The 25763-nt window shown below is 52.5% G+C and overlaps 9 protein-coding genes and 1 pseudogene across 10 annotated transcripts; 3 read left to right on the forward strand and 7 right to left on the reverse strand.

Annotated features, from left to right (window-relative positions):
• Position 1: 1 nt before the first annotated feature.
• MSY001_1624 (uncharacterized protein) lies at positions 2-1007 on the reverse strand (the record flags this gene model as incomplete). The annotated part of the gene is made up of 4 exons (XM_018883434.1): positions 2-13; positions 40-413; positions 436-651; positions 677-1007. 4 exons carry the CDS (start codon positions 1005-1007, stop codon positions 2-4), a joined length of 933 nt encoding a protein of 310 aa, XP_018740194.1.
• A 67-nt stretch (positions 1008-1074) lies between these two features.
• Positions 1075-3861, forward strand: MSY001_1625 (uncharacterized protein; the record flags this gene model as incomplete). Its single annotated transcript, XM_018883435.1, has 2 exons — positions 1075-1170; positions 1219-3861. The coding sequence occupies 2 exons, from the start codon at positions 1075-1077 to the stop codon at positions 3859-3861; spliced, it is 2739 nt and encodes a 912-aa protein (XP_018740195.1).
• A 2189-nt stretch (positions 3862-6050) lies between these two features.
• Positions 6051-6442, reverse strand: MSY001_1626 (uncharacterized protein; the record flags this gene model as incomplete). The annotated part of the gene is made up of 2 exons (XM_018883436.1): positions 6051-6372; positions 6408-6442. 2 exons carry the CDS (start codon positions 6440-6442, stop codon positions 6051-6053), a joined length of 357 nt encoding a protein of 118 aa, XP_018740196.1.
• A 193-nt stretch (positions 6443-6635) lies between these two features.
• On the reverse strand, positions 6636-11324 carry MSY001_1627 (uncharacterized protein; the record flags this gene model as incomplete). Its single annotated transcript, XM_018883437.1, has 1 exon — positions 6636-11324. The coding sequence occupies one exon, from the start codon at positions 11322-11324 to the stop codon at positions 6636-6638; it is 4689 nt and encodes a 1562-aa protein (XP_018740197.1).
• A 566-nt stretch (positions 11325-11890) lies between these two features.
• MSY001_1628 (uncharacterized protein) lies at positions 11891-14650 on the reverse strand (the record flags this gene model as incomplete). The annotated part of the gene is made up of 2 exons (XM_018883438.1): positions 11891-14000; positions 14025-14650. 2 exons carry the CDS (start codon positions 14648-14650, stop codon positions 11891-11893), a joined length of 2736 nt encoding a protein of 911 aa, XP_018740198.1.
• A 2657-nt stretch (positions 14651-17307) lies between these two features.
• On the reverse strand, positions 17308-17691 carry MSY001_1629 (uncharacterized protein; the record flags this gene model as incomplete). The annotated part of the gene is made up of 2 exons (XM_018883439.1): positions 17308-17624; positions 17655-17691. 2 exons carry the CDS (start codon positions 17689-17691, stop codon positions 17308-17310), a joined length of 354 nt encoding a protein of 117 aa, XP_018740199.1.
• A 516-nt stretch (positions 17692-18207) lies between these two features.
• MSY001_1630 (uncharacterized protein) lies at positions 18208-20022 on the forward strand (the record flags this gene model as incomplete). The annotated part of the gene is given in 2 exon segments (XM_018883440.1): positions 18208-18331; positions 18347-20022. The coding sequence occupies 2 exon segments, from the start codon at positions 18208-18210 to the stop codon at positions 20020-20022; spliced, it is 1800 nt and encodes a 599-aa protein (XP_018740200.1).
• Positions 20023-20150: 128 nt separating this feature from the next.
• On the forward strand, positions 20151-21240 carry MSY001_1631 (annotated as a pseudogene). Its single transcript has 2 exons — positions 20151-20704; positions 20982-21240. Coding segments are annotated over exons 1-2 (813 nt in total).
• A 152-nt stretch (positions 21241-21392) lies between these two features.
• Positions 21393-23105, reverse strand: MSY001_1632 (uncharacterized protein; the record flags this gene model as incomplete). Its single annotated transcript, XM_018883441.1, has 1 exon — positions 21393-23105. The coding sequence occupies one exon, from the start codon at positions 23103-23105 to the stop codon at positions 21393-21395; it is 1713 nt and encodes a 570-aa protein (XP_018740201.1).
• A 764-nt stretch (positions 23106-23869) lies between these two features.
• MSY001_1633 (uncharacterized protein) lies at positions 23870-25281 on the reverse strand (the record flags this gene model as incomplete). Its single annotated transcript, XM_018883444.1, has 2 exons — positions 23870-25144; positions 25180-25281. 2 exons carry the CDS (start codon positions 25279-25281, stop codon positions 23870-23872), a joined length of 1377 nt encoding a protein of 458 aa, XP_018740202.1.
• Positions 25282-25763: the final 482 nt, after the last annotated feature.

Consider the following 25763-nt stretch of genomic DNA (forward strand, 5'->3'; position numbering starts at 1 on the left):
GTCATGGAACGGCCTGGTGATACCCAGCCGCGCAGTCACTGTGCTTGGCATGCAGTAAGTCGGGTCGACACGGGCTAGGCCCGGGTGGCCCAGCAGCGCAAGCCCAGCCACACCAAACAACGTGTGGAACACGTCGGCTACATTGTCTGGGCGGTCGGCAATGCCGCCGCCGTCGGGATCCTGTGCCGAAAGGATGAAAGCACGCAGCTTGTCTGCGTCGATCCAGTGCAGGCGCTGCAGCAGGCTCAGCGAGGCAAGGACCCACCAGCTGTAGCACACGTCTTCGAGCTTCTGAGGGCGCCCATTCAGCCCACCGCCCGGTACCTGTCTTTCCGCGAGCCACCACGCCAGCGTATCCTGGTCAAGGCGGTGAAGTGCCTGTAGAATCGAGAGGGCGGCCACACACGTGAACACTACGTTAGTACCCAGACGTACCTTGGGCTGCATGGCTCTCGGCTCCTTCCGTGAGACCAAAGCCGCCGTCCATGTTCGCACACCGCAAAATCCAGCTGATCGTTTTTTCGTGATCCAGCTGGTCGAGTGCCCCGAGGTGCGCGAGCGCACTCACTGCACAGTACAGGAAACGTGTATCCGTCTCACCCCAGCGGTCTCCCTGGAATGAGCCGTTGGGGCGCTGCAGCTGCAGCACAACTATCGTCAGTGCCGCCGCACTTACACTGCACAATCCTCGCACGACGCTCGCCCAGCACTGGAAGCGCATCCTTAAGCGCGAGGATCTGAATCGCACTTAATGTGCTGAGCATGTGTGCATCATGGGATGGGTAGGAGCCAAAGCCGCCCGTGGTCTCGTCGTAGCAGCTCAGCACAAACTCGATCAGCGCGTCCCGGTCTAGTGCGTCGCCGGCGTGCATGATCTCTAAAGCACACAGACCCCAGTACACCCCATTCATCCGCAGATGCGCTGTCATGTGGTAGGCAAGGCTGCTATCGCGCTTCTGCTCGAGCTTCTTGATGAACTGTACATGCCGGTCCACAAGCAGCGTCATCGTGGCAGCCAGGGCCGTGCCCCACGCTCGTCTCGCGTCGCCTCCACATGATACGGCCTTCGCCACCATGGCAGGCCCTGCTCAGCCGACACTGCGTGCGTTCTTTGCGCAGGCGGGGGCGGCAGGTACGGCCCCGTCGCCGCAGCCAGGAGAGAAGTCCTTCGTACGGAGCGCTGCGCGACCAGCAGACACAGGTCGTCGACCCCCCAAGCGAGCGCGCACAGCGGCGCCCCCCAGCAACGCGCCCGTATACACCCCGCTCGAATCACAGATCCTTGAGCTCAAGCGCGCGCACCCTGGCATGGTATTGCTTATTGAAGTAGGATACAAGTTCAAGTTCTACGGTGACGACGCTCATCTGGCGAGCCAGGTCCTGAATATTGCGTGTTTCCGCGAGAAGAACATGGATGCGGCTATGATCCCTGTGCCGCGCATGCCTGTGCATGTCAAGCGCCTCCTCGCACTGGGACACAAGGTCGGTATATGCCGGCAAACAGAGACACGCGCGCTCAAGGCGGCGACGGAGAATGCGCACCAACCATTTGCGCGGGCGCTCACGAATGTGTACACGGCCAGCACGTGGATCGACGATGTTGCGGCGCCGGACGCAAGCGACGAGCAGGTGATTGTCGCACTCGTCGAGGCCGGTGAATCCAGTGCTGCACATCCCCGCCTCGGTCTTGTTGCTATCGATATGGCCTCCTCGAACGCGACATACGATGCATTTGACGACGATGCTCTCTTGACCGCGCTCGAGACGCGCCTGGCACACCTGGCACCTAAAGAAATTGTGCTTGCAACCACTCTCTGTGAGCGCGCACGGCGCTTTGTTCGGCAGTGGGCTGGTCCTCACCGGCGTGTCGAGGAGGTGGGCGCGTGCGAAGCGCCGATGCCGGGCCTTGCTGAGCATTTGCACGGCGAGGCGCTCGCATGGGCCTCTGAGCTGCCTGTGGACGTCCAGCGTGCACTACTGCTCCTGCTCACGCATCTATGTGGCTTTCAACTGGCGTCGGCGCTCACTTGCCCTGCCAACTTTGCCACGTTCACGGAGCGCTCGAGCATGCTGCTGAGTGGACCGACCCTTGCACACCTCGACGTCCTGCAAAATGCCACAGATGGAACGCTATCAGGCAGCCTTCTGTGGCTACTAGACGAATGTGCTACGGCGATGGGACGCCGGCTGCTGCGGCAGTGGGTACGCCGGCCGCTCCTTGATACGGCGCAGATTGCCGCGCGCGCACACGCCGTTGATCTCATGCGGGAGCGCCGTCAGCCGGTTCTGCATCGTGCTGTTGCGCTTCTTACGCATCTACCGGACGTGGCTCGTGGTCTCGTGCGTATCACGCATGGCCTTGTTGACGCGTCGGAGCTCGCGACGATTCTGCTGGCTTTTCACCGTGTCACACACGAGTTTTCTGAGCTGCCACTGACCGGCAGCGCGCTGCTGGACGATGCCCTGCTGGATCTTGGGGCTGCACGCGATGCAGTGTCTCATTTTATCGCCGCCCTCGATCTTCCACGCGCACGCAAAAACGACCTGCCGCATCTCTACAAGGATCCGGCGCGATACCCTGCGATCCAGGACATGCAGGCGACACTGCAGGCTGACGACGAGGCTCTGCAAGCGCACCTGCTAGACTTGCGCCGCACCCTGCATCGGCCGGCGCTACAGTACACGCAAGTGTCCGGCGTCGACCATCTAATTGAAGTGCGGAGCTCCGAGGCCGCGCACGTCCCAGCGGACTGGGTCCGGATCAGCGCAACGCAGCGCGTCGTGCGCTTCCACACGCCAACGATTGTGCAGCTGTTGAAACAGCGTGAGCGGCATCGCGAGTCACTTGCCGCCGTTGCGTTTGCAGCTTTCCGCGACTTTCAGACACGCGTAGCTAAAGAATACGTGCCGCTGCGCCGCGTCGCGCAGGCGCTTGGCGTCCTGGATGCGATTTTCAGCCTCGCGCGTGTCGCCTCGCGGCCTGGGTATGTGCGCCCGACCGTGCATGCTACCAGCACAGAGGCCGGCGCGCAGCAGTTGCGCCTCACGCAATTTCGGCACCCCATGAGTGAGGCGCGCCTTGCACATGCCTATGTACCAAATGACCTCGTGCTAGGCGGCCCGAACGGAAGCGGCCAGGCGCCGCGCGGCGTGCTGCTCACGGGCTCGAACATGGGTGGCAAGTCTAGCACAGTACGAGCAATTGCCCTGATCGTGATCATGGCGCAGATCGGCGCGTTTGTGCCCTGCCGTGCTGCGGAACTCACATGCTTCGATGCTGTTGTGACACGGATGGGTGCACAGGACGACCTGTTCCATGGCAAATCTACGTTCATGGTCGAGGCGGAGGACACGGCGCGCATCCTACGCACGGCAACGGAGCGCACGCTTGTTGTTCTGGATGAGTTTGGGCGCGGTACCTCGACGTTCGATGGCGTCGCGTTGGCCGACGCTGTACTGCGTTCCCTGCTCGAGCGTGGCGCACGCATGCCGATGCTGCTATTCATCACACACTACCTCTCTCTCACGCGCTGGGCGCACGTGTACCCGATGCAGCTGTGCAACATGCACATGGCCGTCCGCATCGCTAACCGGAACGACGAGAACTTGGACGCTGCCGATGTCGTTTTTCTGCACCGCTTGGTTGCGGGGCCTGCCTCGCAGTCGTTTGGCATTCACATGGCTGCACTCGCGGGCATACCGTCTCGCGTAACTGCACAGGCACGCTCCATCGCATCACATGCACAAAATACGCACACCGTCGCTGAGCGGCGGCGTATCAGTGCACGATTCCTGCAGGCCGTGTGCAATGGACAATTGCAAACTGCATGGGACCTTGCCCATCAAATGTCGGTACTATAGGAGATGGGTCTAATTCATATTCACATCACGTAACAATTGTGCAATGCTGGGTAGGGCGCCCTGCCGCACCTCACGCGAGGCTGACGGCGAGCGCATGGCCGGGGCTGGCGGCGGTGCCGGTGGGGATCGCTTGGTGCTAGAGGACCACAGGCGCCCGGAGCTTCGCCGATGCGATGCCCATGATCCGTGGCGGTTAATTGGCAACTTGTGACCCGTGTTGGGATCGACGTATACTCGCTGGTTCAGCGCCAGCAACAGATTCAACACCAGGTTCATGTGACGCTCGCGCGAACTCGCACCAGGACCTAGCACGCGTAGGGAGTCGGATGAGCTGGGTACGTATGCCTCGCTCACTTTGTCCGTGTCTTCATCATTCATGTCTTCATCACGAGTCGACGAAATTGGTGGCGCGCGGGTGAGGGGCAGTGCCTGCCGGTACACAGGCTGAAGGCCGCGGTCCATCGGTGCAAGCTGCGGCATCATCCACGAAGACTCCGCTGCCGGCGTAAGATCCGGCACCATCTCCACCCCTGGTATGCTCGTCAAGCCCCACTGTGACAGGTTCTGGCCAAAGTCAAGTGCCGGTCCGGGAGGCATCGCCGGGTCCATAGGCACCGATGAGGCCTCTTGCCGACTCTGCCGAGACAAATTCGAGCCTAGCTGCAACAGCCATGCATTCATATCAGCTAAGTTGGACCGGGGCGTTGGCAAGGCAAGATTGCGTGTATCGACAGGCAATGTGTTGTTGATGTAGTTCACTGATTCGTTCAGTAGCAAGTCCAAGTCGCTCAACTCCTGGTCGACCTGAGGACACAGCAACGAATCAAGGCGATCCATCATGGAGGGGTCGTACGTGGGCTGCAGCCTCTTGCGACGCACGTCATTCCAGAAGTCGTCCACGGACGAGCGCGGGCGCTTGGTACTTTCCGGGATCGGCGGCCCATAGGGCGCATCCAGCGTACTGTGTAATGGTGGATAGCTCATGGTCTCGTTTGGAAGAGATGCAACAGGATATGACTGGTAGTTGGGCGACATTGGATACCGCGGCAGGCTTGGATACATCGGCTCAGGCATCCTCCCATCCGCCGAGTTCCCCTTATCACGTTTCAACGAATCAAACGCCACATTATGAGGCGATGATGACGGTGACTTTGATCCACGAGAAGACCCAACTGAAAAGGTTGGCGTCGGCATATTGTCTGGCAACTCGGGCGGCACCAACATCTCCGCCGTCTGTGCAGGGGACCGGTTACAATCCATATTAAGGGGACTCGCAGGCGTGTCTGCACCCTTGCTTACCGGCACACTGGTGCTAGGACCCACTGTTCCATGCGTGCGTCCATGCTTCTTCAGGTCCTGTGAGCGCTTGAAACTCTTTCCGCAAACAGCGCAACTGAACGGCTTAAGAGGTGTATGAATTCGAATGTGGCTGGTAATATGGTCGCGCTTGCCATAACTCGCGCCACATTTATCCCACGAGCATGTGAGGCACAGGTTGTTTTTACTGATGCGACCAACATGGTCGTCACACAGGTGGCGATAGAGTACCTCGGCGTTCTCGCACACCTTGTCACAACCCGTCCATCGGCATGCCAAGGACTCGGTGCTCTCCGTTGTCATTCAAATGAATCCTTCGAGAACTAGCAGGAAAAAAGTGGGGTGTTGGTGTGGAAACACACCAGTCTCGATCTGACACTCTTGGTGGGGGCAAGGAGGCGTTTTAATCGTGCGCCAAGCCTTTGGTTTACGCTTTCTTGGGCTGGTTACACCCTACCCTTGCCTGCCACTATATCTCGGCCGAGTTCCCTTTCTTGGCATATGCTTGGCGTAGCCCTTGGACTACCAACTGCTGGTCCGTAGGGGCCCAGCACTCGCGGCCAACTGTCAGCTTTATGACTGCCGCATCATGCACGTCCCACTTGCTCCTAGTTTCCGATTTTACGCAAGGCACCAGCATCCCTTAAAGCTTTGTGTCTGCCACCTCTTTAGGCACTCTTTGACACCCTCCCTAGCTCTTACTGAGCCTCCCACGACGCGGTACTAGCATACATCTTTCTATATATTATTCAGTAATAATCAGCTCCGAGACACTCCAGTCTTCGTAGCTACCATCAGGAAGATACCGTCGAACCAGCAGCGGGATCTTTTTTGCCGCGAGCTCTTTCTGCGCGATAGCCAAAGGGTCCATTTCACCCTCGGTAGGGACCAGCACAGGCGCATTCATACTGGCAAGCGTTAGCACTCACCCGGCTATACGCAGTTCCCACATACCTGATCTGCAGGGCGCGCGTGCCGAGGATACGGGCTTTCTCGTATTTGGTCATATAAGGCGTGGTGATCCTCTCCTCATTTGGCTTTCCAATATTGTCCTTGTGAGGAGGCACCGTGCCACCAGCGCTCGAGTGAACCACCTGTTCATCGCCATATTGTTCCATGTCGTCTCCGGCCTCGCCCTCATTCAGCGGGTCATCAATATCGCCATCTTGGAATTCAGGCTCATCACTGTAGAATCTGGACATGTTAGCAAGAACACAAAGCTCACGTACCCCTCCTCGTGCACACCGGACTCGTCAAGATCCATGGTACAAGGTGCACGTCATGAAAGCCTCCCGCAACAGGGATACAATGTATCACGTGACACAGTTTGCTAGGCCTTTTGCATATCGCTGGATGCTACCACTAGCGACCATATAATTTGGACTATCAACAAGTATAAACATATATATAGAAATTTTAGACCATTTGTCAACATGAAGCGGTTTGTATATATAAATTTATGCCTTAGCTGGCGCAGGGTTTCGCAGCTTCAAACGGCGGGCAGGCCATCCTCCGTAAACTGCCCAGCTTTCTGTGATTTCACCCGAGGCCACAAGCGTATGCTCCAGGAGCATAGAGTGGGCTTCCATGCTGGCTCCTGACAAGAGACGGCTACCCGTGCGCATCGCACAGCCATCTCCAATACGCAGTCGATTCAGGCTGAACTGACCACGGGAGTTGATATGCGCCACCACGGAACAGTCATCGATAGACACACGATCACCCATGGTCACCAGATCCGGCTCCGTCAGCTGAAGCGCCGGCTTGCCACTAGCCCAAATAGCACAGTCCTTTCCGATGTGTGCACCGAGGGCACGCAGGTACCAGACAGCGTAGACCGTTCCAGAAAGGTTCATGAAAATGTGGCCACCATAGCCTTGCATAGCGGGCTTTTGAAGTGTTAGGTGCGTCTGCCAGCGCTGGCAGTAGCTGCTCATATCCCAGTTATACTTGCCCTCACGACGACGGCCAATTATAAGCCACTTTGTTGCAACTACCCAGGCGAGCGAAATAATTGCTTGACCAGGCAAGATTACGACAAAGAAAATGGCAATCGCGAGATACAGGAAGGCCGGACGGTACCAGTGGTCGCCAAACAGCCAGTTGGACCGAAGATAGTAGGTTTCGACGATTCGGTGGATGCCCACCACCGTAGCCGCAAAGCCACCAGCCCAGTAAGCGGCAGCAATGGCCTGCGTAAAGACATTCAGAGCCACAATCATCAAGTAAGGCATCACAAAGTAGTTGGCCTGGCGCTTATAATACGCACGACCGAACGGTGTAATAGTATCATCTTCGCCCAGTTCAGCAGGCCCACCCTGCGACTTGCCAAAGCTGACCGCCTCACCATTCTTCGAACCCATCCAAACCGAACGATCTTCATAGTTGCCATTGCGGCGCGCAAGGGCACCCGAACCCATAACACACTGCACACCAATCGTAGTACCAGGCAACAAAACCACACGATCGGCAATCATAGCACCGCGTCCAATACGAATCGGATCGAAGCTAATCGAGTCAGAGGTGAACACTTCAGACCGCGAGCCAAACACAACATCATCACCAATTTCCAACAGTTCAGGGTCAGGGCAATAAATACCCGAGCCAGGCCAGTACACGCGCTTACCAATCTTGGAGCCCATAACACGATACACGACGGACACCATCTCGTAGTGAGTACCAATGATCTCAAAGGCGCGCTTAAGCCGGTACTGGTTCAGCAGCTGGTCGGACATCCAGCGACGGAAGAGCACCAGCTGATTCGCATTGCGCATAGATCCAGCCTTATTCAGACCAAGCACACGCTTGATAACTAGACCGCAAACCACATTGATCAACGGAGGCAGAATTTTGCGCACAATTCGGGCAAGGAAGTGGTAACCAATACGCTTAGGGTACGAATACCAGGCGATGATACTGTGAAGCGAATCTTGGTTGGTGAAGTTGAATGGCTGAGACAAGAGCAAGAACAATGCAGCAAACCAAGGCACATAGGAAATAATGCGAACAAGAATGACCACTGGATAACCGATCAAGAGACGGAGCAATATGTGGGGCTGAGGCACAGCCATCCGGTTGAAGGCTGCATAGGAATCAGGTGACGGAGCTTCGTGTGACGAAGACTGAGGTCCCCACACAGTGCCATCAGCAAGACGAGCACCAGGAGAAATCTGCGTGTATGTGTTAACCACACAGTCACGTCCAATAACAATGGGCTCTAACCGGAAGTACCCATCGCGTTCCACACAAAAGCCACGAATACGCGCACGATCAATCACAGCACGATCATGAATCGTGATCAAATCATGCTCCCAAATCTTTGCTTGAGAATCGATCTGCACACCCTTTCCAATTTGCATACCCAACAAACGGAAGTATAACTTCATCAAAGAGGGCGTCAACGCAAAGATACCACGGCCACTGGTACGCAACGACTGATTCACGATCCACCAACGCAAGTGATAGTTGCTCCACATCGGGTACTTGCCGGGGCGATAGCGGCCAATCACCACCCATTTGAAGGCAATGGCTGCCGTGGGACAAATGATACGACTTGTGATACGAGCAATTACGATGGACGCCAGTAACGCACCTAGACGCTCCCAGAATGAGTCCTCAATGTAGTATGCGAAGAAGGCAAGTCCATGTAAAATAATCGTCCAAGTCCAGGCGGCCTTGAGTGGATAAAAGAAAAACAGAGGAATAGCTTGGACAAACAAAACCAGCGGCGAGGTCGAGCTGCGTGGCTTGTAGCCATGCGCCGAGAAGGCCGGGTCATTTTCAGCATTGTAGTCATGCGCAAGATTGTACGATGAGTACAGTCCAGCACCCTTTTCGTCCAGCTGATAAAAGTCCTGCTCTTCCATACTAGCACCCAGACCACGCTGTTCATCGATGAGTGCCGCGATCTTCGACACCGTGGAGTTGATAAAAAGACTTGATACTTCCAAGTTCACATCAGTCTCTTTTCGGATCATAAAGATGAGACGACCAAGCAGCAAACTGTTACCACCAAGCAAGAAGAAGTCTGACTCGTCTGTGATAGAGCCAGAATCAAGATCCAGCAACTTGGCGATGATGTCGCGCACAAGAATCGAGGTCTGTGACATGGACGCTGCATTTTGTTCGCGAACAATGTTTTCCATAGCGGCAAAGTCATATTCACCATTCGTCTTGATCAAAGGCTGGCGGAAGACATGCAGCGGGTTCGGCACAACGTATCCATGGAGAATTTGACCCAACGCACGATCAATATCTGAGGCGTCAAATTCAGCATCTTCCTGGACTTGAATGAACGCCATGGGCGAGCGGTCGCGCTGTTGGACCACTGCAGCATCAAGAACGCCAGGAATACGGTAGCAAGCGCGCTGGACTGCACGCACATCCACAGTGATCCTCGAGCAAGGAATTGGGCGCGAAAGCGGAGTCTCCTTGCTAGGCGCCTTGGCCTCAAAGTGTCGATCCATCGCAGGGACATCATCCGACAATGGACCAATACCAAGACGAGAACCCAGCTTAATACGAAGAGGCTTACCAGCCTGGTTTTTCGGGAGATCATCCATGTAAACAATCGCAAACGGCCACTTAGAGGGGTGCAGATGGCTGCGCAGCGAATTTTGCAACTCGCTCAGACCAATACGAGGCTGGTCGGGCTGAGGAACAATAACGACACCAATCGTCTCCTGCAGAACTTTGTGTTCAATGGAAAAACAAAGAGTTTGCTTGACCCGGTCCTTGCAGGCCTGAGTGATGGCTTCTTCAACCTCGAAAGGTGAAACGACCTCACCACCCTTGTTGATAATCTCTTTCGAACGACCGGTGATATAAAGGTAACCATCTTGATCCATATGTCCACAGTCACCGGTATCGAACCAGCCCTCCGAAGAGAACATCGAATTGTCCAGCTCTCTGCTACCCTCAACTTCATAACCGCTAAAGGTAGGCAAACCACGAACGCAAATGTTACCTGTCTTGCCAACTTCCAGCTCATTTTCAATGTTAAGTGGGTCCCGAATACTGAGTCCTGGACCGCAAGCAATACCTGAGCAACCAGGACGCTCCAGCTGATACGTCATAGGCGGAGATGCAATGGGCATACATTCTGTCATACCGTACGATGGCAAAACAGTACAGTTGAATGTAGCACGAAGCTCGTTGGCAAGCGACGGAAGCAAACCACCGGCAGCATTACAGATCATGTTGATTTTCAGCTGAGTTGCAGGGTCCACGTCTGAGGGCTTAGATGCCAAGATAGCATGATGCATCGTCGGAGCAGCGTAATACCAAGTGGCACCAAGCTGTGTGGCCAATGTCCACCAGGCGTTTGCATCAAAGCCACTGCACAGAATGGTACTACCACCAGAAAGTACTGGGGCCCAGAGGTTACGCAAAATACCACCGACGTGGAACAAGGGCATCATGTTCATGTTGACCTGTTCAGGATGCAGGTTCCAACTTTGCATGACACACACAGCGCCTACAATCAAGTGACGCAATGTATAAGGGACAACCTTCTTCTTACCTGAAGTTCCCGAGGTGTGTAGAACTAGTGCGTGATTCTTAAGGCCATTAGGAGTCGACGGGGGACGTTGACGAGAGGCAGGGTCTTCTTCGCCATACATGCTGATATCGAACAAACCAGCAGCGCCCGAAGGCCGGGGATCGACAAAGTAGATTTCGAGGCCATACTCGTTGTGAAGTCTGTCAAGACCGAGACGTTCAATCGACTCTTGCGTGGAAATAACGGCGCGTGCTCCTAGCCGAAGAGCATCGTCTTTTAATTCATCCGCGGTGCAGCTCGCATTCACAGGAGCACAGTTATAATATGTAGCAATAGACAATAAAGCCAAAGCATTCTCAGGGCCGGTCGGGAGGGCCATCATAACGCGGTCATTCAGTTGAAGAGGCTTCTTTCCCACGGTCGAGGGCAGCGAGAAGGAAGTGATGAACTGCTTCAACATACGGTGCGTTAGAGGCGGTCGCGACAAGTCCGGCGAGATCAGTGCTCGCTTATTTGTCGACGGCAGGCAATCGATCAGGGTTGATGCCTTACCATTATCTGTTACATTGGCTGCGATATAGTCACCAAGAGATACACCCTCCGAAGGCGGAGGTAACTTGAGGACATAAGACAGAGGATGATCCATGTTGACCGTCCTGAACTATATCTCTCTAGGCTAGCCCTAGGAACGACGAGCTCAGACGGTATTGATGGAAGGCAAGCTGTACGACGACTTTGGTGCCGGCCGGATAACTGTCACCTTAGCAGTATTAGGTTTTGGCTACTCTTAGTAATCACACACGGAACCAGTGCTTGAACATTGTAGCTGCATTTAGTCAACGCATGCAGTTTTCGACGAAGCTGATTTGTCCTATTCTGACCCTCGTGCAATATTACATGACAGTATCACCTAGGCATGAGATAATAAACGTGTCGGTCACTTTTCCGGGCGGTTATTGGGACGCAAGGGTTCGCACTGCCCGTGTTGGAGATTTTCGAAGATCGTTGGCTCAATATATGCACGTTCCTTCACACAGGGTCATATCTCCCGCGTAATCACGTAAGTCATCTATTATCCAGTTCTCGGCATGCCTACAGGCCTGTGTAATATGGCTCCAATTCACTGTAAGCTAGTTGAATCAACATAAATCTAATATCCCGTCTATGTAGTGAATAGTTATATCGACTGCATGACACGCCAATGAAAATTCTCTAGTGGCTTGTTAGCGACCACTGATCCAATGCCACATTCTTCGGCGGTGCCTTGTCGGCATCTGTCGTTTGGCTATACTGAGGTTGCCACCACACTTGGATGTTGGCATCATTGTTCCCACTAAGCGCGATCGAAAGAACACTGGCTTCATAATCCAGAACCTCAGGCTGAATGGGATTACCAGCATCGTCTTTATCTTGAGGCGGAATCACATCGGCTCCGTAGTAGTAGTTCGGTGCCGACTTGCTCTTGTCATAAGCGGGTCTAACATCAAATGTAGCATCCTGAGGCGAAGTGATAGTGGCAAGCATTGTTACCTCATCAATGTTTGCCGTGAGAGGGTCTTTAGGTGCATTGGGGTCCCTGACTTGCTTAATCTTCATCGTGGCTGTTTTCTTATCCTTCGAAAGAGTGACTGTAGCGTTGGTTTGCACACGCCATTCAATAGGCTTACCAGGCTTCTTGATTTCGTCCTGAATAAGCATTTGACGTCGTCCTTTCAAGAAACGAATGCCTCGTTTCACTGATCCAGCGGGCGATTGTGCATAGCACTGACTCATGTCTGTAACAAAGTATGCCGTCGACTGTTCCCCGGGAGTAAAGCTCAAATCGCCATTCTGCGCATCGTTGCTTGATTCAAACTTGTTGGTGGGAAGACAGCTCGCGTTTTGGTTCTGTTGTCCAATGACAATAGTGTTCTGACCTTGTGTGCCCTTCCGGAAATACTTCCAACGATCAGCGCCATCATCCTCAGAAGCGAAGTAATTCTTCGACAAGTAGTTATCACTGCCGTATTCACCTGCAAAGCGAACACCCAAAGCATCAATAACAAAGTCGCCAGCATCAAGATCTCCGTGGGTTTGGTGACCAGTCATGTTGGAGGACTTCATGGCAATGTAATTGCCAGTCATGTCCGTCCACGAGCTGCGCATGGACACCCAGCTACCCTCCTTGTTGTCAAAGTACTTGTCCAGGGCCAGACCATTGTAGAATCCTCCCTTAGACGAAGTGTCGTACCAAAACATGCTGAGTGGATCAGCAGCAGCATCAGCGCGGTCACGTTGGAACAGCGCATAGACAGGATTACCCGTCTGTTGGCTAAACAAGAACAACTGGTTCGCGGTTGTGGAGAACTTGTTCGGACCGTTATCACCATAGAAGAACATGCCTGCATTACCAGTAACATACATGTGGAAGTCGCCAGTCTTGTACCAATTCTTATTATTAGCCATAAGCCCTTGATCTGAGCCAGTGGCTGTGATCAAGGCAGAAAGCATACGAGCGTGACCATTAGTGCCAAAGTACCAATAATTAGGGGTTTCCGACCAAGTACCGTCCTTGTAAACACCGCGCATACAATTTTGCTTCGCATTGTCTAGCGCTTTTTGGAGAATCGAGTTTGTCGTATCCTTAGCGGCTCCTTGAACATCATTTTGGATAGCCAAAGCACCAAAGACAAGACCTCCATTGCATACACAGTTCCAGTTGCCATTTCCACTCTGTGGTTGCGACCACCATGCCGAGCCGTTGTTGTACATGTCGAGACCTTGCTGTAATCCGAAAGTGACAATCCAATCGACAATGTACGACTTTTGTTGATCGTCCCACGCATCATACATCCAATCGTACGCAAATGCGTATGCAGCGATCATCTCAGCCGTATCCAAAAAGTGCGGAGGGTTCCAGCGAGTCGCACCGTCACCAAAAGGCTGCGAGGTGTTTCCAGCAGCCACACTCAATTCCTTATAAGCCCGATCCCGGTACTTAGTATCCTTGGTTAGGCGCCATGCATACGCCCAGGCCTTAAGACGCTGTTGCACGATGCGGGACACATCAAGAATGCCGGAGAGTGTGAGACCACCATCAACGTCGTACGTGACGGGATCCTCGTCTAGCCATTTGGTAGCATTTTGGAAGATAGTGTAGTTCCAAACGGTCAGGTAAGCATCATTCTCGATCTTGCTTTGCAGGCAATCCCATTGATACTGAGGAGCAATAAGACGAGGGTGGCCAGGGCGACCATTGTTGAGATTGTTTGTTGCCTTCCATGGGTCATTTCCACATGAACCAACTTGGCTACCCTTGCTTGGCTTCGCAGTGTTGGCGTCACTGGAATAAATAGGATTGCCGTACAAGTCTGTGCCAGTGAAGGCAAGCTTGTCAGTTTTACCGTTCGAAGCAGCCTTTGAAGCAGCATCCACGACATTCCTGGGCCAAGCACTGGCAACATTGTTTTGTGGGTTACCAGTCCCGACCGAGCTATTAGGCGCACTTGTATTGTCATTGTCATCATCATTGGACGAACGGGATCCAAGCACACCACCAAGAACAGCAGCTAAAATGACACAAATAAGAACGATAGCAGCAATAAGCCACCAAAGCCACTTGCGAGATTTGGGGCGGCTGGTGCCCAAGGCTCCATCTTTGTCACTGGTGGCATCATGGTATCTAGTCAAGGCATCATTCTCAGTACCAGTGGGAGCGGCAGCTCCTGCGGCAGGGTAGGCCGCGTTTTGTGCGCCATACGCATAATTGTTCTGATTGCTCGAAGCATAATGACTTCGGTCCTGTGCCATATATTGGCCATCATAGCCTTGTTGACCAGCCATCAGGTGCTGAGTGCTCTGGTTATCATGCTCATATCCCATGTTGTTTCCATAGTATCCCTGAGCTGTAGAATCATTGTGGCCATTCTGGTTTAAATAAGGTGCACCCAATGCAGCATAACCCGTATCCTGGGTGTCGTATTGGTTTGACATTCCTAGAGGCCGGGGTCCACTCTGATGATTAACCATGTACAGGTCATCCTGATTGAGCGGACGAGGCCCTTGTGGTACCATAGATTGACCTCCGCTGCTCATGACCGTCGCGGGTACCGTCAGTGAGACGCGACTCAACTTAAGAAAGTACACTAAAGAAAGTATTAGTACATTCCAATTGTTTCACTTGCTCCTCACCCACAGGGCTGTGCATAGATTATGGTTTGGCATGCTTCTACTGCACAATATATCCAATCAGAAAGCGTATACATGCGCGCTCCCTAGGGAACGTACAGGCCAATTTATCTCGTACCTATCTCCACATGCCCCAGCTGCTCGACGAACCTAGCGATGAAATAGTCGACGTTTGTTTTCTTGTGTGGGGGCCGTGGTATGTGCGTGGTTCAACAGGGGGCGCAGCGCTGGCTTCTCTTCAATGTCGTTTAAGGACCTGAATCCCATATCTGAGAAACAGTTCTCATCCTGCGCAATAGGCTTCGAAGCCGGCTTTGTGGGCGGAGAGGACGAGGAACTTTGATCGGACGGTTGGTGGCGCCAGTGGGAGCATGTGTTTATATTCTTAAGCCACTCATCACCGAAATCTTCATCATTCTCAAACTCGTCGACGTAGACAGATAACCCTGACATTTGATGTAGTCTAACATTTCCATCCTGAGGATACGCCTTGGGAGAAAACTCAGCTTCAGCAGCTTGCTGTTGGTGGGCATACATGGTAGCCGAAATAGGACCATCATTTCCACCATACTTTCGTCCTCGTAAAAGGTCCCCGATCGTTGCTCTCTGCATGGGATCGAACATAAGCATACGTGTCAGGCAGTTTCTTGATCGGATAGGCAAGAAACGGAAGATGCTGTCCGCTGCTCTCGGCTGAGGATCATCTGGTGCAACTACGCTGTCATCTTTGGAGTTTTTATCAGTAGGGGTTGTTGCCATAGAAACAGCTTCATCATCACCAGCGGTAGGTGTTGCCAAATTCTCTTCGTCGCCGTCATCATGGGACTGTTGCTCAGAGACTGACCCATCAGGTCTTGACGCAATTGGTGACACGGGTGCAGAGTCGATGATCGAGTTGGACCCTGGTAGAACATAGCCCGCTTCAGCCGCCGTTGGAATTATGGAGGGGTTTTCCCCAGTAAACTTGTGGTACACCTGATCCGCTTCTGTAGCTGTAAGCACAGCTCCATAGCGTGATTCAGGATTATCCTGATCAACAGTATCAATTAGCTGCTGGGTAGCAGTACTTGAAGTAGAAATCAGCAATTCAGGATGAGCATTACAAAAGATATTGAAACTTGGATCCTTCTCACGATCAGGTATCTTCCAAGGGAAACGTCGCAGGATCATGCACATGTATATAATGGCCAAGCTCCATATATCTGTCATTCTTGCATCATAGAGCTGGTTAGATATAACCTCTGGGGCAAGGTAGGGGTCAGAGCCAACAATACCAGTAGCTAGAACTGAACTTTTCCCTGGAGACTGGAAGACAGTAGCCGTACCAAAATCAATGATTTTCACAATACCATCGGACGTCATGACACAGTTGTCGATTTTCAAATCTCTGTGAGCTAGACCTAGTCCGTGAAGATAATCAACACCATCCACAATCTGGCGGAAGACACAGTTGATTTCGTTGTAGCCCATTTTCCCGCTCATAACCACAGCAAACATTTCATTCGGCGCATACTCCATTACTTCGTAGTAAATCCCAGAGTCTCGAATGATATCCAGAGTCTTGATAATGTTGATGTGATGAAGAGTGCTACCAATACAGAATTCAGCCGTTACTTTCTTCACATAGTCCTTCTCTGGTTCATCCTCTCTGCGGGCTCCAAACTCTTTTACAGCAAAAGTCTCGTGATCTTTGGAACGGCGCACGATACGAACCCTACCACCCGCACCTGTGCCAAGCGTCTTGCCAAATTTGCCGTACTTTTTGGATATGCCCTGAGTTGATGTTCCCCAAGGTGGCGAATCGGTTCCCCGCACATGATTGTTTCGTGACCATTCATGTTTCGCCGCATCCTTATCTTTCTTAGAAAGCGTTTTCTCGCTCTTTCCGCTAACAATATGTGTCTGCAAGAATCGTCGCAAGTCATTTAATGGATTACTGAACTCACTCTTGCGACGCGTGTCACGGAAACGGCCTGGAGCACCATTAAATTCTTCGTTTGTGTTTATTGCACTTTCGCTATCACCAGTAGGCATAGTGAATAAATAGCAGGAGTGATACTGCTTGTAGAAACCTTAGCACAAGCGTCGATAAGTAGGGCCCGTACACGCGCTCGAAATTCGAGCCAGGTTATTAACTAGTGTTTATCACAAAACCTCAGCAATAATGAACCACCACGGGGTTTATCGAAGTACCTGTCACACAATCCTGCACTGGTACCAATGCGTTGTTAGGGAGGCTAGCGGGTGGACTTGCTCCGCAAAATCCGTGAACTAGCGATCCCCATTATTTCGCGCCTGTCATTGGCCAAAGAGTCCCGATCAAATCACCGATGCTTACGTAGAACCTTGATTCCACTAGCACCACATCTATGGCAGCATGTCTGTGCACCCGTGCAGCGAACCATGTTGCAAGGTTTATGGTTCTTGGCAAGCGTCTATAACTCAACATTAATGTGTCTATATTAAGCTGATACCGATTTAGGTACCCAAATACCGAAAAATTGGAACAATGCCACGTAAAACATGATTAGCAGCCCGACAATAAGCTTGATCATTATAATGCTCTGTTGCACAATAGAGTGAACTGCTCCCGGCATTTCTTGCACAGCATACAAGTCTTCTTGACGCGAGATGTAGAACTTCTTGTCATTTCCCTGAACAAGGGTCAACACCACAAGAAGTCTAGCCTTTGGTGCCAGCAAAGCACGGATGAATGAGAGATTGCACCGGAGTGTTTGTGTTGCATCCACATAAATACGCTGGTTCTTCTCATCATAGGCTGTATATTAGTGATAGTACCTATACGTACCAGTAGAGTGGACCTCAATAAGAGTATCCATGAACATGATGCGAAGCCACTGGTAAATTTGGAGCAAACCTGAATCGCGAGACTTAATATCAGAGACAGTTTACGTACATTCTTCGAGGACGCCACCGCGCACATGGGATGGTCGAATGAGGCGTTCTCCGTATAGTATTTCTGCAGGCATTCACGTTGCTGTGTTGCATCCTTGGCACGAACAAGGCCTTTGACAATACCATCAATCTCCTTCAACGGGTTCTCCATTATTAGATCACAGTTTGAAGTAGCTCACTAACCTTGGAGCACAGCTGCCGCTGCTCCCCGCTTGCGCTGCAAGACGCATTGAGCACGCTGCCACGTGCATACTCCACATGGAATTTGGTAGAGGACCGGCATTCGCTGGACCGAACGCCAGAGGGGCCTCTAAAAGCTAGGCTAAACCTGAACGCCTACGTGTCCTTCGCCGGTTCATATGGGCGCTCAATATCTGTCAAGGGTCCCATCGTTTTCTGCTCACCGGTCGCTGTCCAACACTTCCACCAAATCAATCTCTCAAACAATGCGTGCCTCCTCAACCAATGCCAAGCCGACATACTCCGGCCAGGCCTTGCTGCCTCAGCTCCCTGTACCACCACTGGAGCAGACATTGACGAAGTATTTACGCTCCACACTGCCTCTACAAAGTTCGAACGAAACAGAGGCAGTGACGAAGGCTGCTGTCGACTCTGCTCTGACCGGTAAAGATGCTCAATTTATGAACACCCTTCAAGAACGTCTTACCAAGCGTGCCACAGCTGAAGGCCGCGAAAACTGGCTGTCGGACTGGTGGCTCTCTGCTGCGTACATGACCTACCGTGATCCTGTTGTGCCTTTCTCGAGTTACTTTTATCTTCACAAACCGGATCCAAGAGTGAAGACGGGCGTGGTGCGCGGTGCGCAATTGCTCAAGTCTATGCTGGCTTTCCGTCACCTCCTTGTCACTGAGCAGCTTGCCCCGGAAAAGACAAAGACAGGATTCATGTGTATGGCTCCGTACAAGTGGATGTTCAACTCATCGCGTATTCCCGTCGCTGACGAAGATGTCTCTAAGGGCTTTGAGCCTTCGTCGCATAATCATGCAATTGTGATTCGCAATGGCCACTTTTTCGCGGTGGATCTCGTCAACCCCAAGACCGGAAGGGAACTGACATTTTCTGAAATCGAGGTGCAGCTTGAGCGCATTGTGAATGACCCCCAAACCCAAAAGACGGCCGAATCTCCGATCGGTGCTCTTTCCATCACCAACCGTGACGAGTGGGTGAAGAACCGTGAAGCCCTTTTGTCAGGTCCAAATGCCGAGCACAATCGTCAGATGCTGGAAAAAATCGAAAGCGGCATTATCGTGCTATCCTTGGACGCTACAGACCCGGTAACTCTCGAAGAACGTGCGCGCTGTGTTTATGGGGGTGATGGCAAAAATCGTTTCTTTGACAAGCAACAGATCATTGTCTTCGACAATGGCATGTCGGGATACGTCGGTGAGCACTCGATGATGGACGGCACTCAGACGCTGCGTCTAAACAACTTTATGCTCGCTGCCCTCCAGGCCGGCAAAATTGACCTTACTGGAACGAGCTCGGGCTCTGTACTGGACGAGCCTGAACGCCTCGATATCAAGGTCAGTCCTGAGATTTCGAAGGCTGCTAAGGATGCGAGCGCGGGCTTTGTTGAACTGATGGACGGTCAAGACATCTCGGTGCTTGATTTCTCGGCCTACGGTAAAAGCGCAATCAAATCGTACAAGTGCTCACCGGATGCATGGGCGCAGATGTGTATCCAGCTGGGCTTTTACAAGCTTTATGGACACCCCTGCGCTACCTACGAGGCCGCTCAAACGCGCAAGTTCAAGCTGGGTCGCACGGAGACGATTCGCAGCACGAGTGTAGAGAGCTTGGCTTTCTGTAAGGCCATGGAAGACCCAAATGTGTCAGATGCTGAGCGCCTGAGCAAGTTCCAAGCCGCTGCTGCCCAGCACATAAAGTACGCCAAGGAAGCGTCAGAAGGTGCGGGTGTCGACCGCCACTTGTTTGGTCTCAAGCGCCTGATCAAGGAGGGCGAGGAGGTGCCAGCCCTTTTTAAAGACCCCATGAATGCGATTAGCGGCACCTGGATCCTCAGCACGTCTCAAATCAGCTCGGACATGTTTGATGCTTGGGGCTTCGGTGAAGTGACGCCAAAAGGTTTTGGTGTGGCATACGCGATTAAGGATAACGCCCTTACCTTTACGATCATGTGCCTCAAGGCGGAGCACAAGGCTTCGCGCCTGACGCACTATATCCACCAAGCTGCGTTGGAACTGCGAGCTGTGCACGACCGCGTTGCGCTGCAGGCGTAAGTGTAATTAGAATTCGATAAAGCGTAAGCCGAATCAAAGGCTTACGCCGATCGGGCCGATATTTAGCTTTGGACATGTCGGACTTCTTGAGTTGGTTGGCATGGGAAGTATACTTTGTTTTCCTAGAGCCAGCCCTTGTAGCCTGCGGACTGGCCAAAATTGGACTAGGTGATGCAACGTACGGTCGCGATGCCATTCCATATAGTCCCACTGAACGCGAAGCCATCTATGAAAACCCTGCCGTCCAAGTCACTCGTCGCCGTGTCTATCTCAGTCGCGGCATACCTATACTAGACATGTCCCTTGGTTCTGGCAAGCGCCCGCTGCCATTCATGTACAATGGGATGCGCGTTGATGCGTGGATCAATTACTATGTTTGGGAGATGCCTGAGGCAGTTCGGCAGCACGGTCTCAATGCGGACGTGTATTTAGTTCATGGAATCAATGAGTACTCCGGGCGCGTTATTCCTCAAGCATTAGTACACATGAAGCACGGATTTCGCACGATCGCTATCGATATGCCAACATACGGACGATCATCTGGGCTTCATTCGCATCTTCCTACGTTGCGCCTGAATGAGGGGGCTTTAAGCGCGGTCATGGCACATGTGCGACTGTGCGATGAAAACGACCAGGTCCCCCACTTCGATAAGCGCTATCGCCTAGCCCAAGGTGGCTCTATGTATGTTGTCTCACACTAACATGCAGGGGTGGCTTTTCCGTCGTGTACCATGCTGCCTTGCATCCACCCAACTCGTCACCTTCCTCTTTGGCCCTTGATGCTGTGGCTGTCACAGCGCCCATGCTGCTCATCTCCCCACAAACTCGTCCTGCAACATGGATTGAAGTAATTGGGCGCATCCTCTCGTGTTTCGCCGGTCGACTTGGCTTGATCCGTGCGATCCGTGGTAACCTGTCTGATGACCCTATGTACGTTTCCACTATTTATGCTGATTCAGGGTCGAGCTTTACGCACGCAAAGACAACCAGTCCTACCACGGTCTTGTTCGAGTGGATACAGGTCTGGCAGTTCTATCCGGCCTTGAACATCTCAACCAGATCGCTGAAAATATCCAGTGCCCCATTGCCATTCACCACGGCTCCCACGACCGCGTTACGGACCCGGAAGGTTCTCGCATCTTTTTTGATCGCCTACATGTTCGCGACAAAACACTCCGCATTTGGCCTGGCTGGGAACATGGTATGTCGGGCAACTAACTCCAGTGATGATCAAAGGATACCCGGGGTTGTCAGAAAAAGACCTTGCTGACCGAAGCAAGTTGTTAGAAGAGATTGTGCGTTGGAGCTACTCCCTACTTATACCCAGTCACAATGGTTCATACAGCGTGTACGCAATGCATAACATATCCTTAGGGCTCCAGGCGCTTGGGATCACGAGGGAACATGCTGGCACGACGGATGTTGCCCAAGCCCAGATACAGCATAACCACACGCTCCAGGCCAATACCACCGCCCGCGTGAGGCGGCGCACCAAGTCGGAATGCATCGACATAGTGCTTCATAGCCGACACGGGAATATTGGCCGCAGCCAGACGCTCTTCCAGGTATTTAGCGTCATGCACACGTTGTGCACCCGACAGAATTTCTTGACCGCGCATGAAAAAGTCATACGAGTTCGAGTACTTGGAGTCCTTCGCGTCTGGCATCGTGTAGAAGGGACGGATGTCTAACGGGAACTTGTCGAGCGCATAAAAGTCCGTCTGGTACTTGTCACGCACGAGCTTACCCAAGGCTCGTTCCGTTTCAGTACTCAAGTCATCCAGGTCTTCGACCTCGTAGCCAGCGTCACGCAGCATCTGAATACCCTCCTTGAAGTCGATCACAATTGGCTTCTCAGGCACCAAGAATTCCTCCACAGGGAACTGACGACGGATGGCAGCAATTTCAACGGCGTAGCGCTTGGGCAGCTCGCTGAAGATATACATAAAGAGCTGATTAAGAAGATCTACCACTTCATGGTAGTGCTCCTGGAATGCCATCTCCAAATCCAGCCCGGTGAACTCGGTCATATGGCGATTGGTGTTACTGTCCTCGGCACGGAACACAGGTCCAATCTCATAGACACGGCCAAAGTCTGCCGAAATGGCCATCTGCTTGGCCAGCTGCGGGCTCTGGGCGAGAAAAGCATTACCCTTGAAATAATCCACCTTGAATACCGAAGCCCCGCTCTCTGTAGCAGCGCCCTGGAGTTTGGGCGTGTGGATTTCGATAAAGTCGTTGTTTTCCAGAAACTCGCGGAAAAGGCGGCACACGCCGTGATTCAAGCGAAAAATCGCTTGGTTCGTAGGTGTCCGCAGATCCAACACTCGGTTGTCAAGTCGCGTGTCAAGAGCAATTGGCGGAAGCGGGCGCGGCGTGTTTTGCGATGCCTCAATTTCCGCATCTGAACGCGTAGCATCGTCAACATAGAACGGAATCTGACCCTCCCACGTTACAGGGACAGCCACGAAAATGCGTGAGATCTTGATCTCGGCATCTTTCACTGTGACACTAGGAGATTCGATCGGCTTGGGCACTTTGACAATAGTACCCTCAACTTGCACAATCGACTCAGGGGTAATCGATGCCGCCCACTTAGTCATCTGGCGCGAAATCTTTTCGGGCGTTACGGCTAGTGTGGCTTGCACGCAGTGCACATTTTGACGGAAAGTCAAAAATACAAGTTTTGCCGAAGGAGCACGGCTTGTCTGTAGGCGTGCCAACAACGTAATGGACTCGCCGTCCCTGTCCGGATGAATGTCCCCAATCGCGAAGAGCTGCTGGTTCTTACGCTCCTGCGACTGGTTCATAGGGAGAACACCGTAGTTACCTTCAGCAAAGTCGACTTCCTGTGCCTGGCGGGCGGCCTGCTCAGCGGCCAGACGCGCTGCCTTTTCGGCCTTGATGCGCTCCTTTTCGGCCTTCTCGGCTCGCTTTCGGCGCTGTTTGTCTGACAGGGGGGTTCCATCGGGGTTCAGCTCCTCTGGTTCTTTGGCAACTGCCGAATTCTGCGGATGCTGTTCCGTCGCAACAGGGGCGGCGGCCTCTGGCACATTCACGTTCTGACGCTGTTCGCTAGCCATGACTGGAAGAAGGACGTGCGCTGCGACGGCCAGCGACGCGATGATGACTCCACATGCTGACTGTCTCTCACCTAAGTAGAACTACAACGCACGTGACTATTTTCGACAGGGAAGGAGGGTATAACTAGTGCGTCCTTCGGCAGACACTTGTCCCTTACCGCCATCGTTTTCAGTCGGACTGGTAAGTGTTTATCGTGGTTGTATGAGCGTCAACTAACACTTTTAAGATTGGAAATGAGAGAGAAGTGGAGAAAGAAGCGTATGCGCCGTCTTCGCCGCAAGCGCAGAAAGATGCGTGCTCGCTCGAAGTAATCGAGTGTCGAATGCCCTCCAGGTGGACATAACCGAAAATGTTCACGTCGGTCGGCTTGGTGCTTAAATTCACCCAATCAACAAAAGTTTCGAAGTATTGGCTATGTCTCTACGTGTCGATCGCAAGTCATTTGTAGTCACTCCTTTTGAGTGGTTTCACAATGTAGCTACAAATCGACCAAAGAAGGGTCAATACTCCTCACTTTTAATGGATGGATAGATGTTTGTGTGCGTGTGTGTGTGTGTGTGCGAATATGCGCGGTGACACCTATTGAAAAGGGCGTTATATCGTATTATCTGGTCTCATTGTAGACCGTAGGAAGGACAAGTTCGCTCCTGCGATTGTGCGTTTGGGTTCAACTCTGCACTCTAGACTGCCTGGCTGATCCCATTCTGTGAGACTGAAAATTCATCATAATGCGCAGAGTGGTACAAATGCATTGCTACCTACTTTAATATTCCTCTTCCGCGTATTCCTCTTCGCCAACATACTCGCCCTCGTCGGCGTACTCTCCTTCGTACATTTCGTCCTCGTCCACACCTGCCGCCTCGTATTGTTCGTACTCAGCGATCAGGTCCAGTAGGTTGGACTCAGCTTCTGTGAATTCCATTTCGTCCATGCCTTCGTTTGTATACCAGTGCAAGAATGCCTTGCGACGGAACATAGCACCAAATTGATGGTGGGTGCGCTTAAACAACTCTTGGATAGCGGTCGTGTTACCGATAAACGTAGCGCTAAGTTTCACTTTTGGTGGTGCGACATCACACAAAGACGTTAGTACATTTTGAGGGATCCATTCCACAAATCCGCTCGCCGACTTCGTCTGAACATTGTGCATTTCTGACTCGACCTCCTTGCTAGAGATCTTTCCACGGAAAATGGCTGCGACAGTGAGATACTTGCCAGAGCGTGGGTCAATTGCTGCCATATTATTGCGAGGACTAAATCCTTGGTTAACCAGTTCGGCAACATTCATAGCCTGGTATGCCTGAAGGGAGGACGCAACCAGAGGGGCGTAGCCACAAGTGAAGAAATGTAGGCGAGGGAATGGAACCATATTGACACCGAGTTTTCGCAAGTCTGAGTTAAGCTGGCCAGGGAAGCGTAGCGTCGTTGAGCAGCCCGACATCGCATACGAAATGAGCGTGTTTAGGTCTTCATATTTGGGAGACTCGGTGCGGAGCGTACGTTGGCAAATATCATAAAGGGCTTGGTTGTCCAGACAGAAAGAGAGATCTGCATTTTCCACGAGCTGGTGAAAGGAAAGAGTAGCATTATAGGGTTCCACCACGGTGTCCGACACCTTCGGCGACGGCAGTACCGACCATGTGGCGAGCATGCGGTCTGGGTATTCTTCGCGTAGCTTGCTTAGCAAGTTGGTTCCCAGACCCGAGCCTGTGCCACCACCCAAGGAATGAACAAGCTGAAAGCCTTGGAACATGTCTGCACGTTCAGTTTCTTTCCGAGCTACTTCGAGCACCGCATCCATAAGTTCAGCGCCCTCCGTATAGTATCCCTTGGCAAAGTTGTTACCAGCACCAGAGTCACCGTGCACGTAATTATCAGGTCGAAAAAGCTCACCGAGTGCACCTGTACGCAAGTGGTCGATCGTTCCCGGTTCTAAATCAACATTCACTGAGCGTGGCACATATTTCTTGTCGGAATTGGACTCCTCAAAGAAAACGTTGATTTTTGACAGCTGTAATGGGTCACTGCCAATGTATTCCTGCGGCGTCAACTAAGTCCCCTTATAATACATACACCATTGTTATTCAAGCCATGTTCCTTGAGGATTGTCTCCCAAAATGAAGAAGCGATCTGGTTCCCGGCTTGGCCAACAGCAAAGGTGATCAGCTCGCGCATCTCTCAGGGCGATGAACGTGCGGTGGACGTCCGCGTGTGTGTTGATCTGGGCCACGTGCAGGCTGACAAATTAATCCAGAAAGTGTCCTGGGTCATGTGGAGGCGAAGACGACGACAGTCCTGAGCCATGACGTCGACGTGGTCGCCGGCGTGTGGTAGGCATCCGTTGGGGGTCGGCCCGTTGGGAAATGCACTTCTGGAGTCTGATATTAATGTTAGATCACAGGGACTTGGGAATCTCGCTCGGTTCGAGGACGAATTTCTTCTTCAATTCTTAGTCGGTTGGCTTGATACAGCTTCTGTGGTTGCTCTTGCACGTGTTAGTCGAATGTTTTATGCACTTACGAGTGTACCTTATATTTGGCGTGAGCACTATTTTAGGGATTTTGGGAGTACTATTACTCACTGGCCGGGTAGTTGGCGTGCCGTTTATGCGTCTGCGTCTCTGGAGCAACGTGGCATGGTTAACCCAACTTGGGTTG

This window comes from Malassezia sympodialis, genomic scaffold (genome assembly GCF_000349305.1).
Source record: "Malassezia sympodialis ATCC 42132 genomic scaffold, msy_sf_7, whole genome shotgun sequence".
NCBI classification, from domain to species: Eukaryota; Fungi; Basidiomycota; class Malasseziomycetes; order Malasseziales; family Malasseziaceae; genus Malassezia; species Malassezia sympodialis.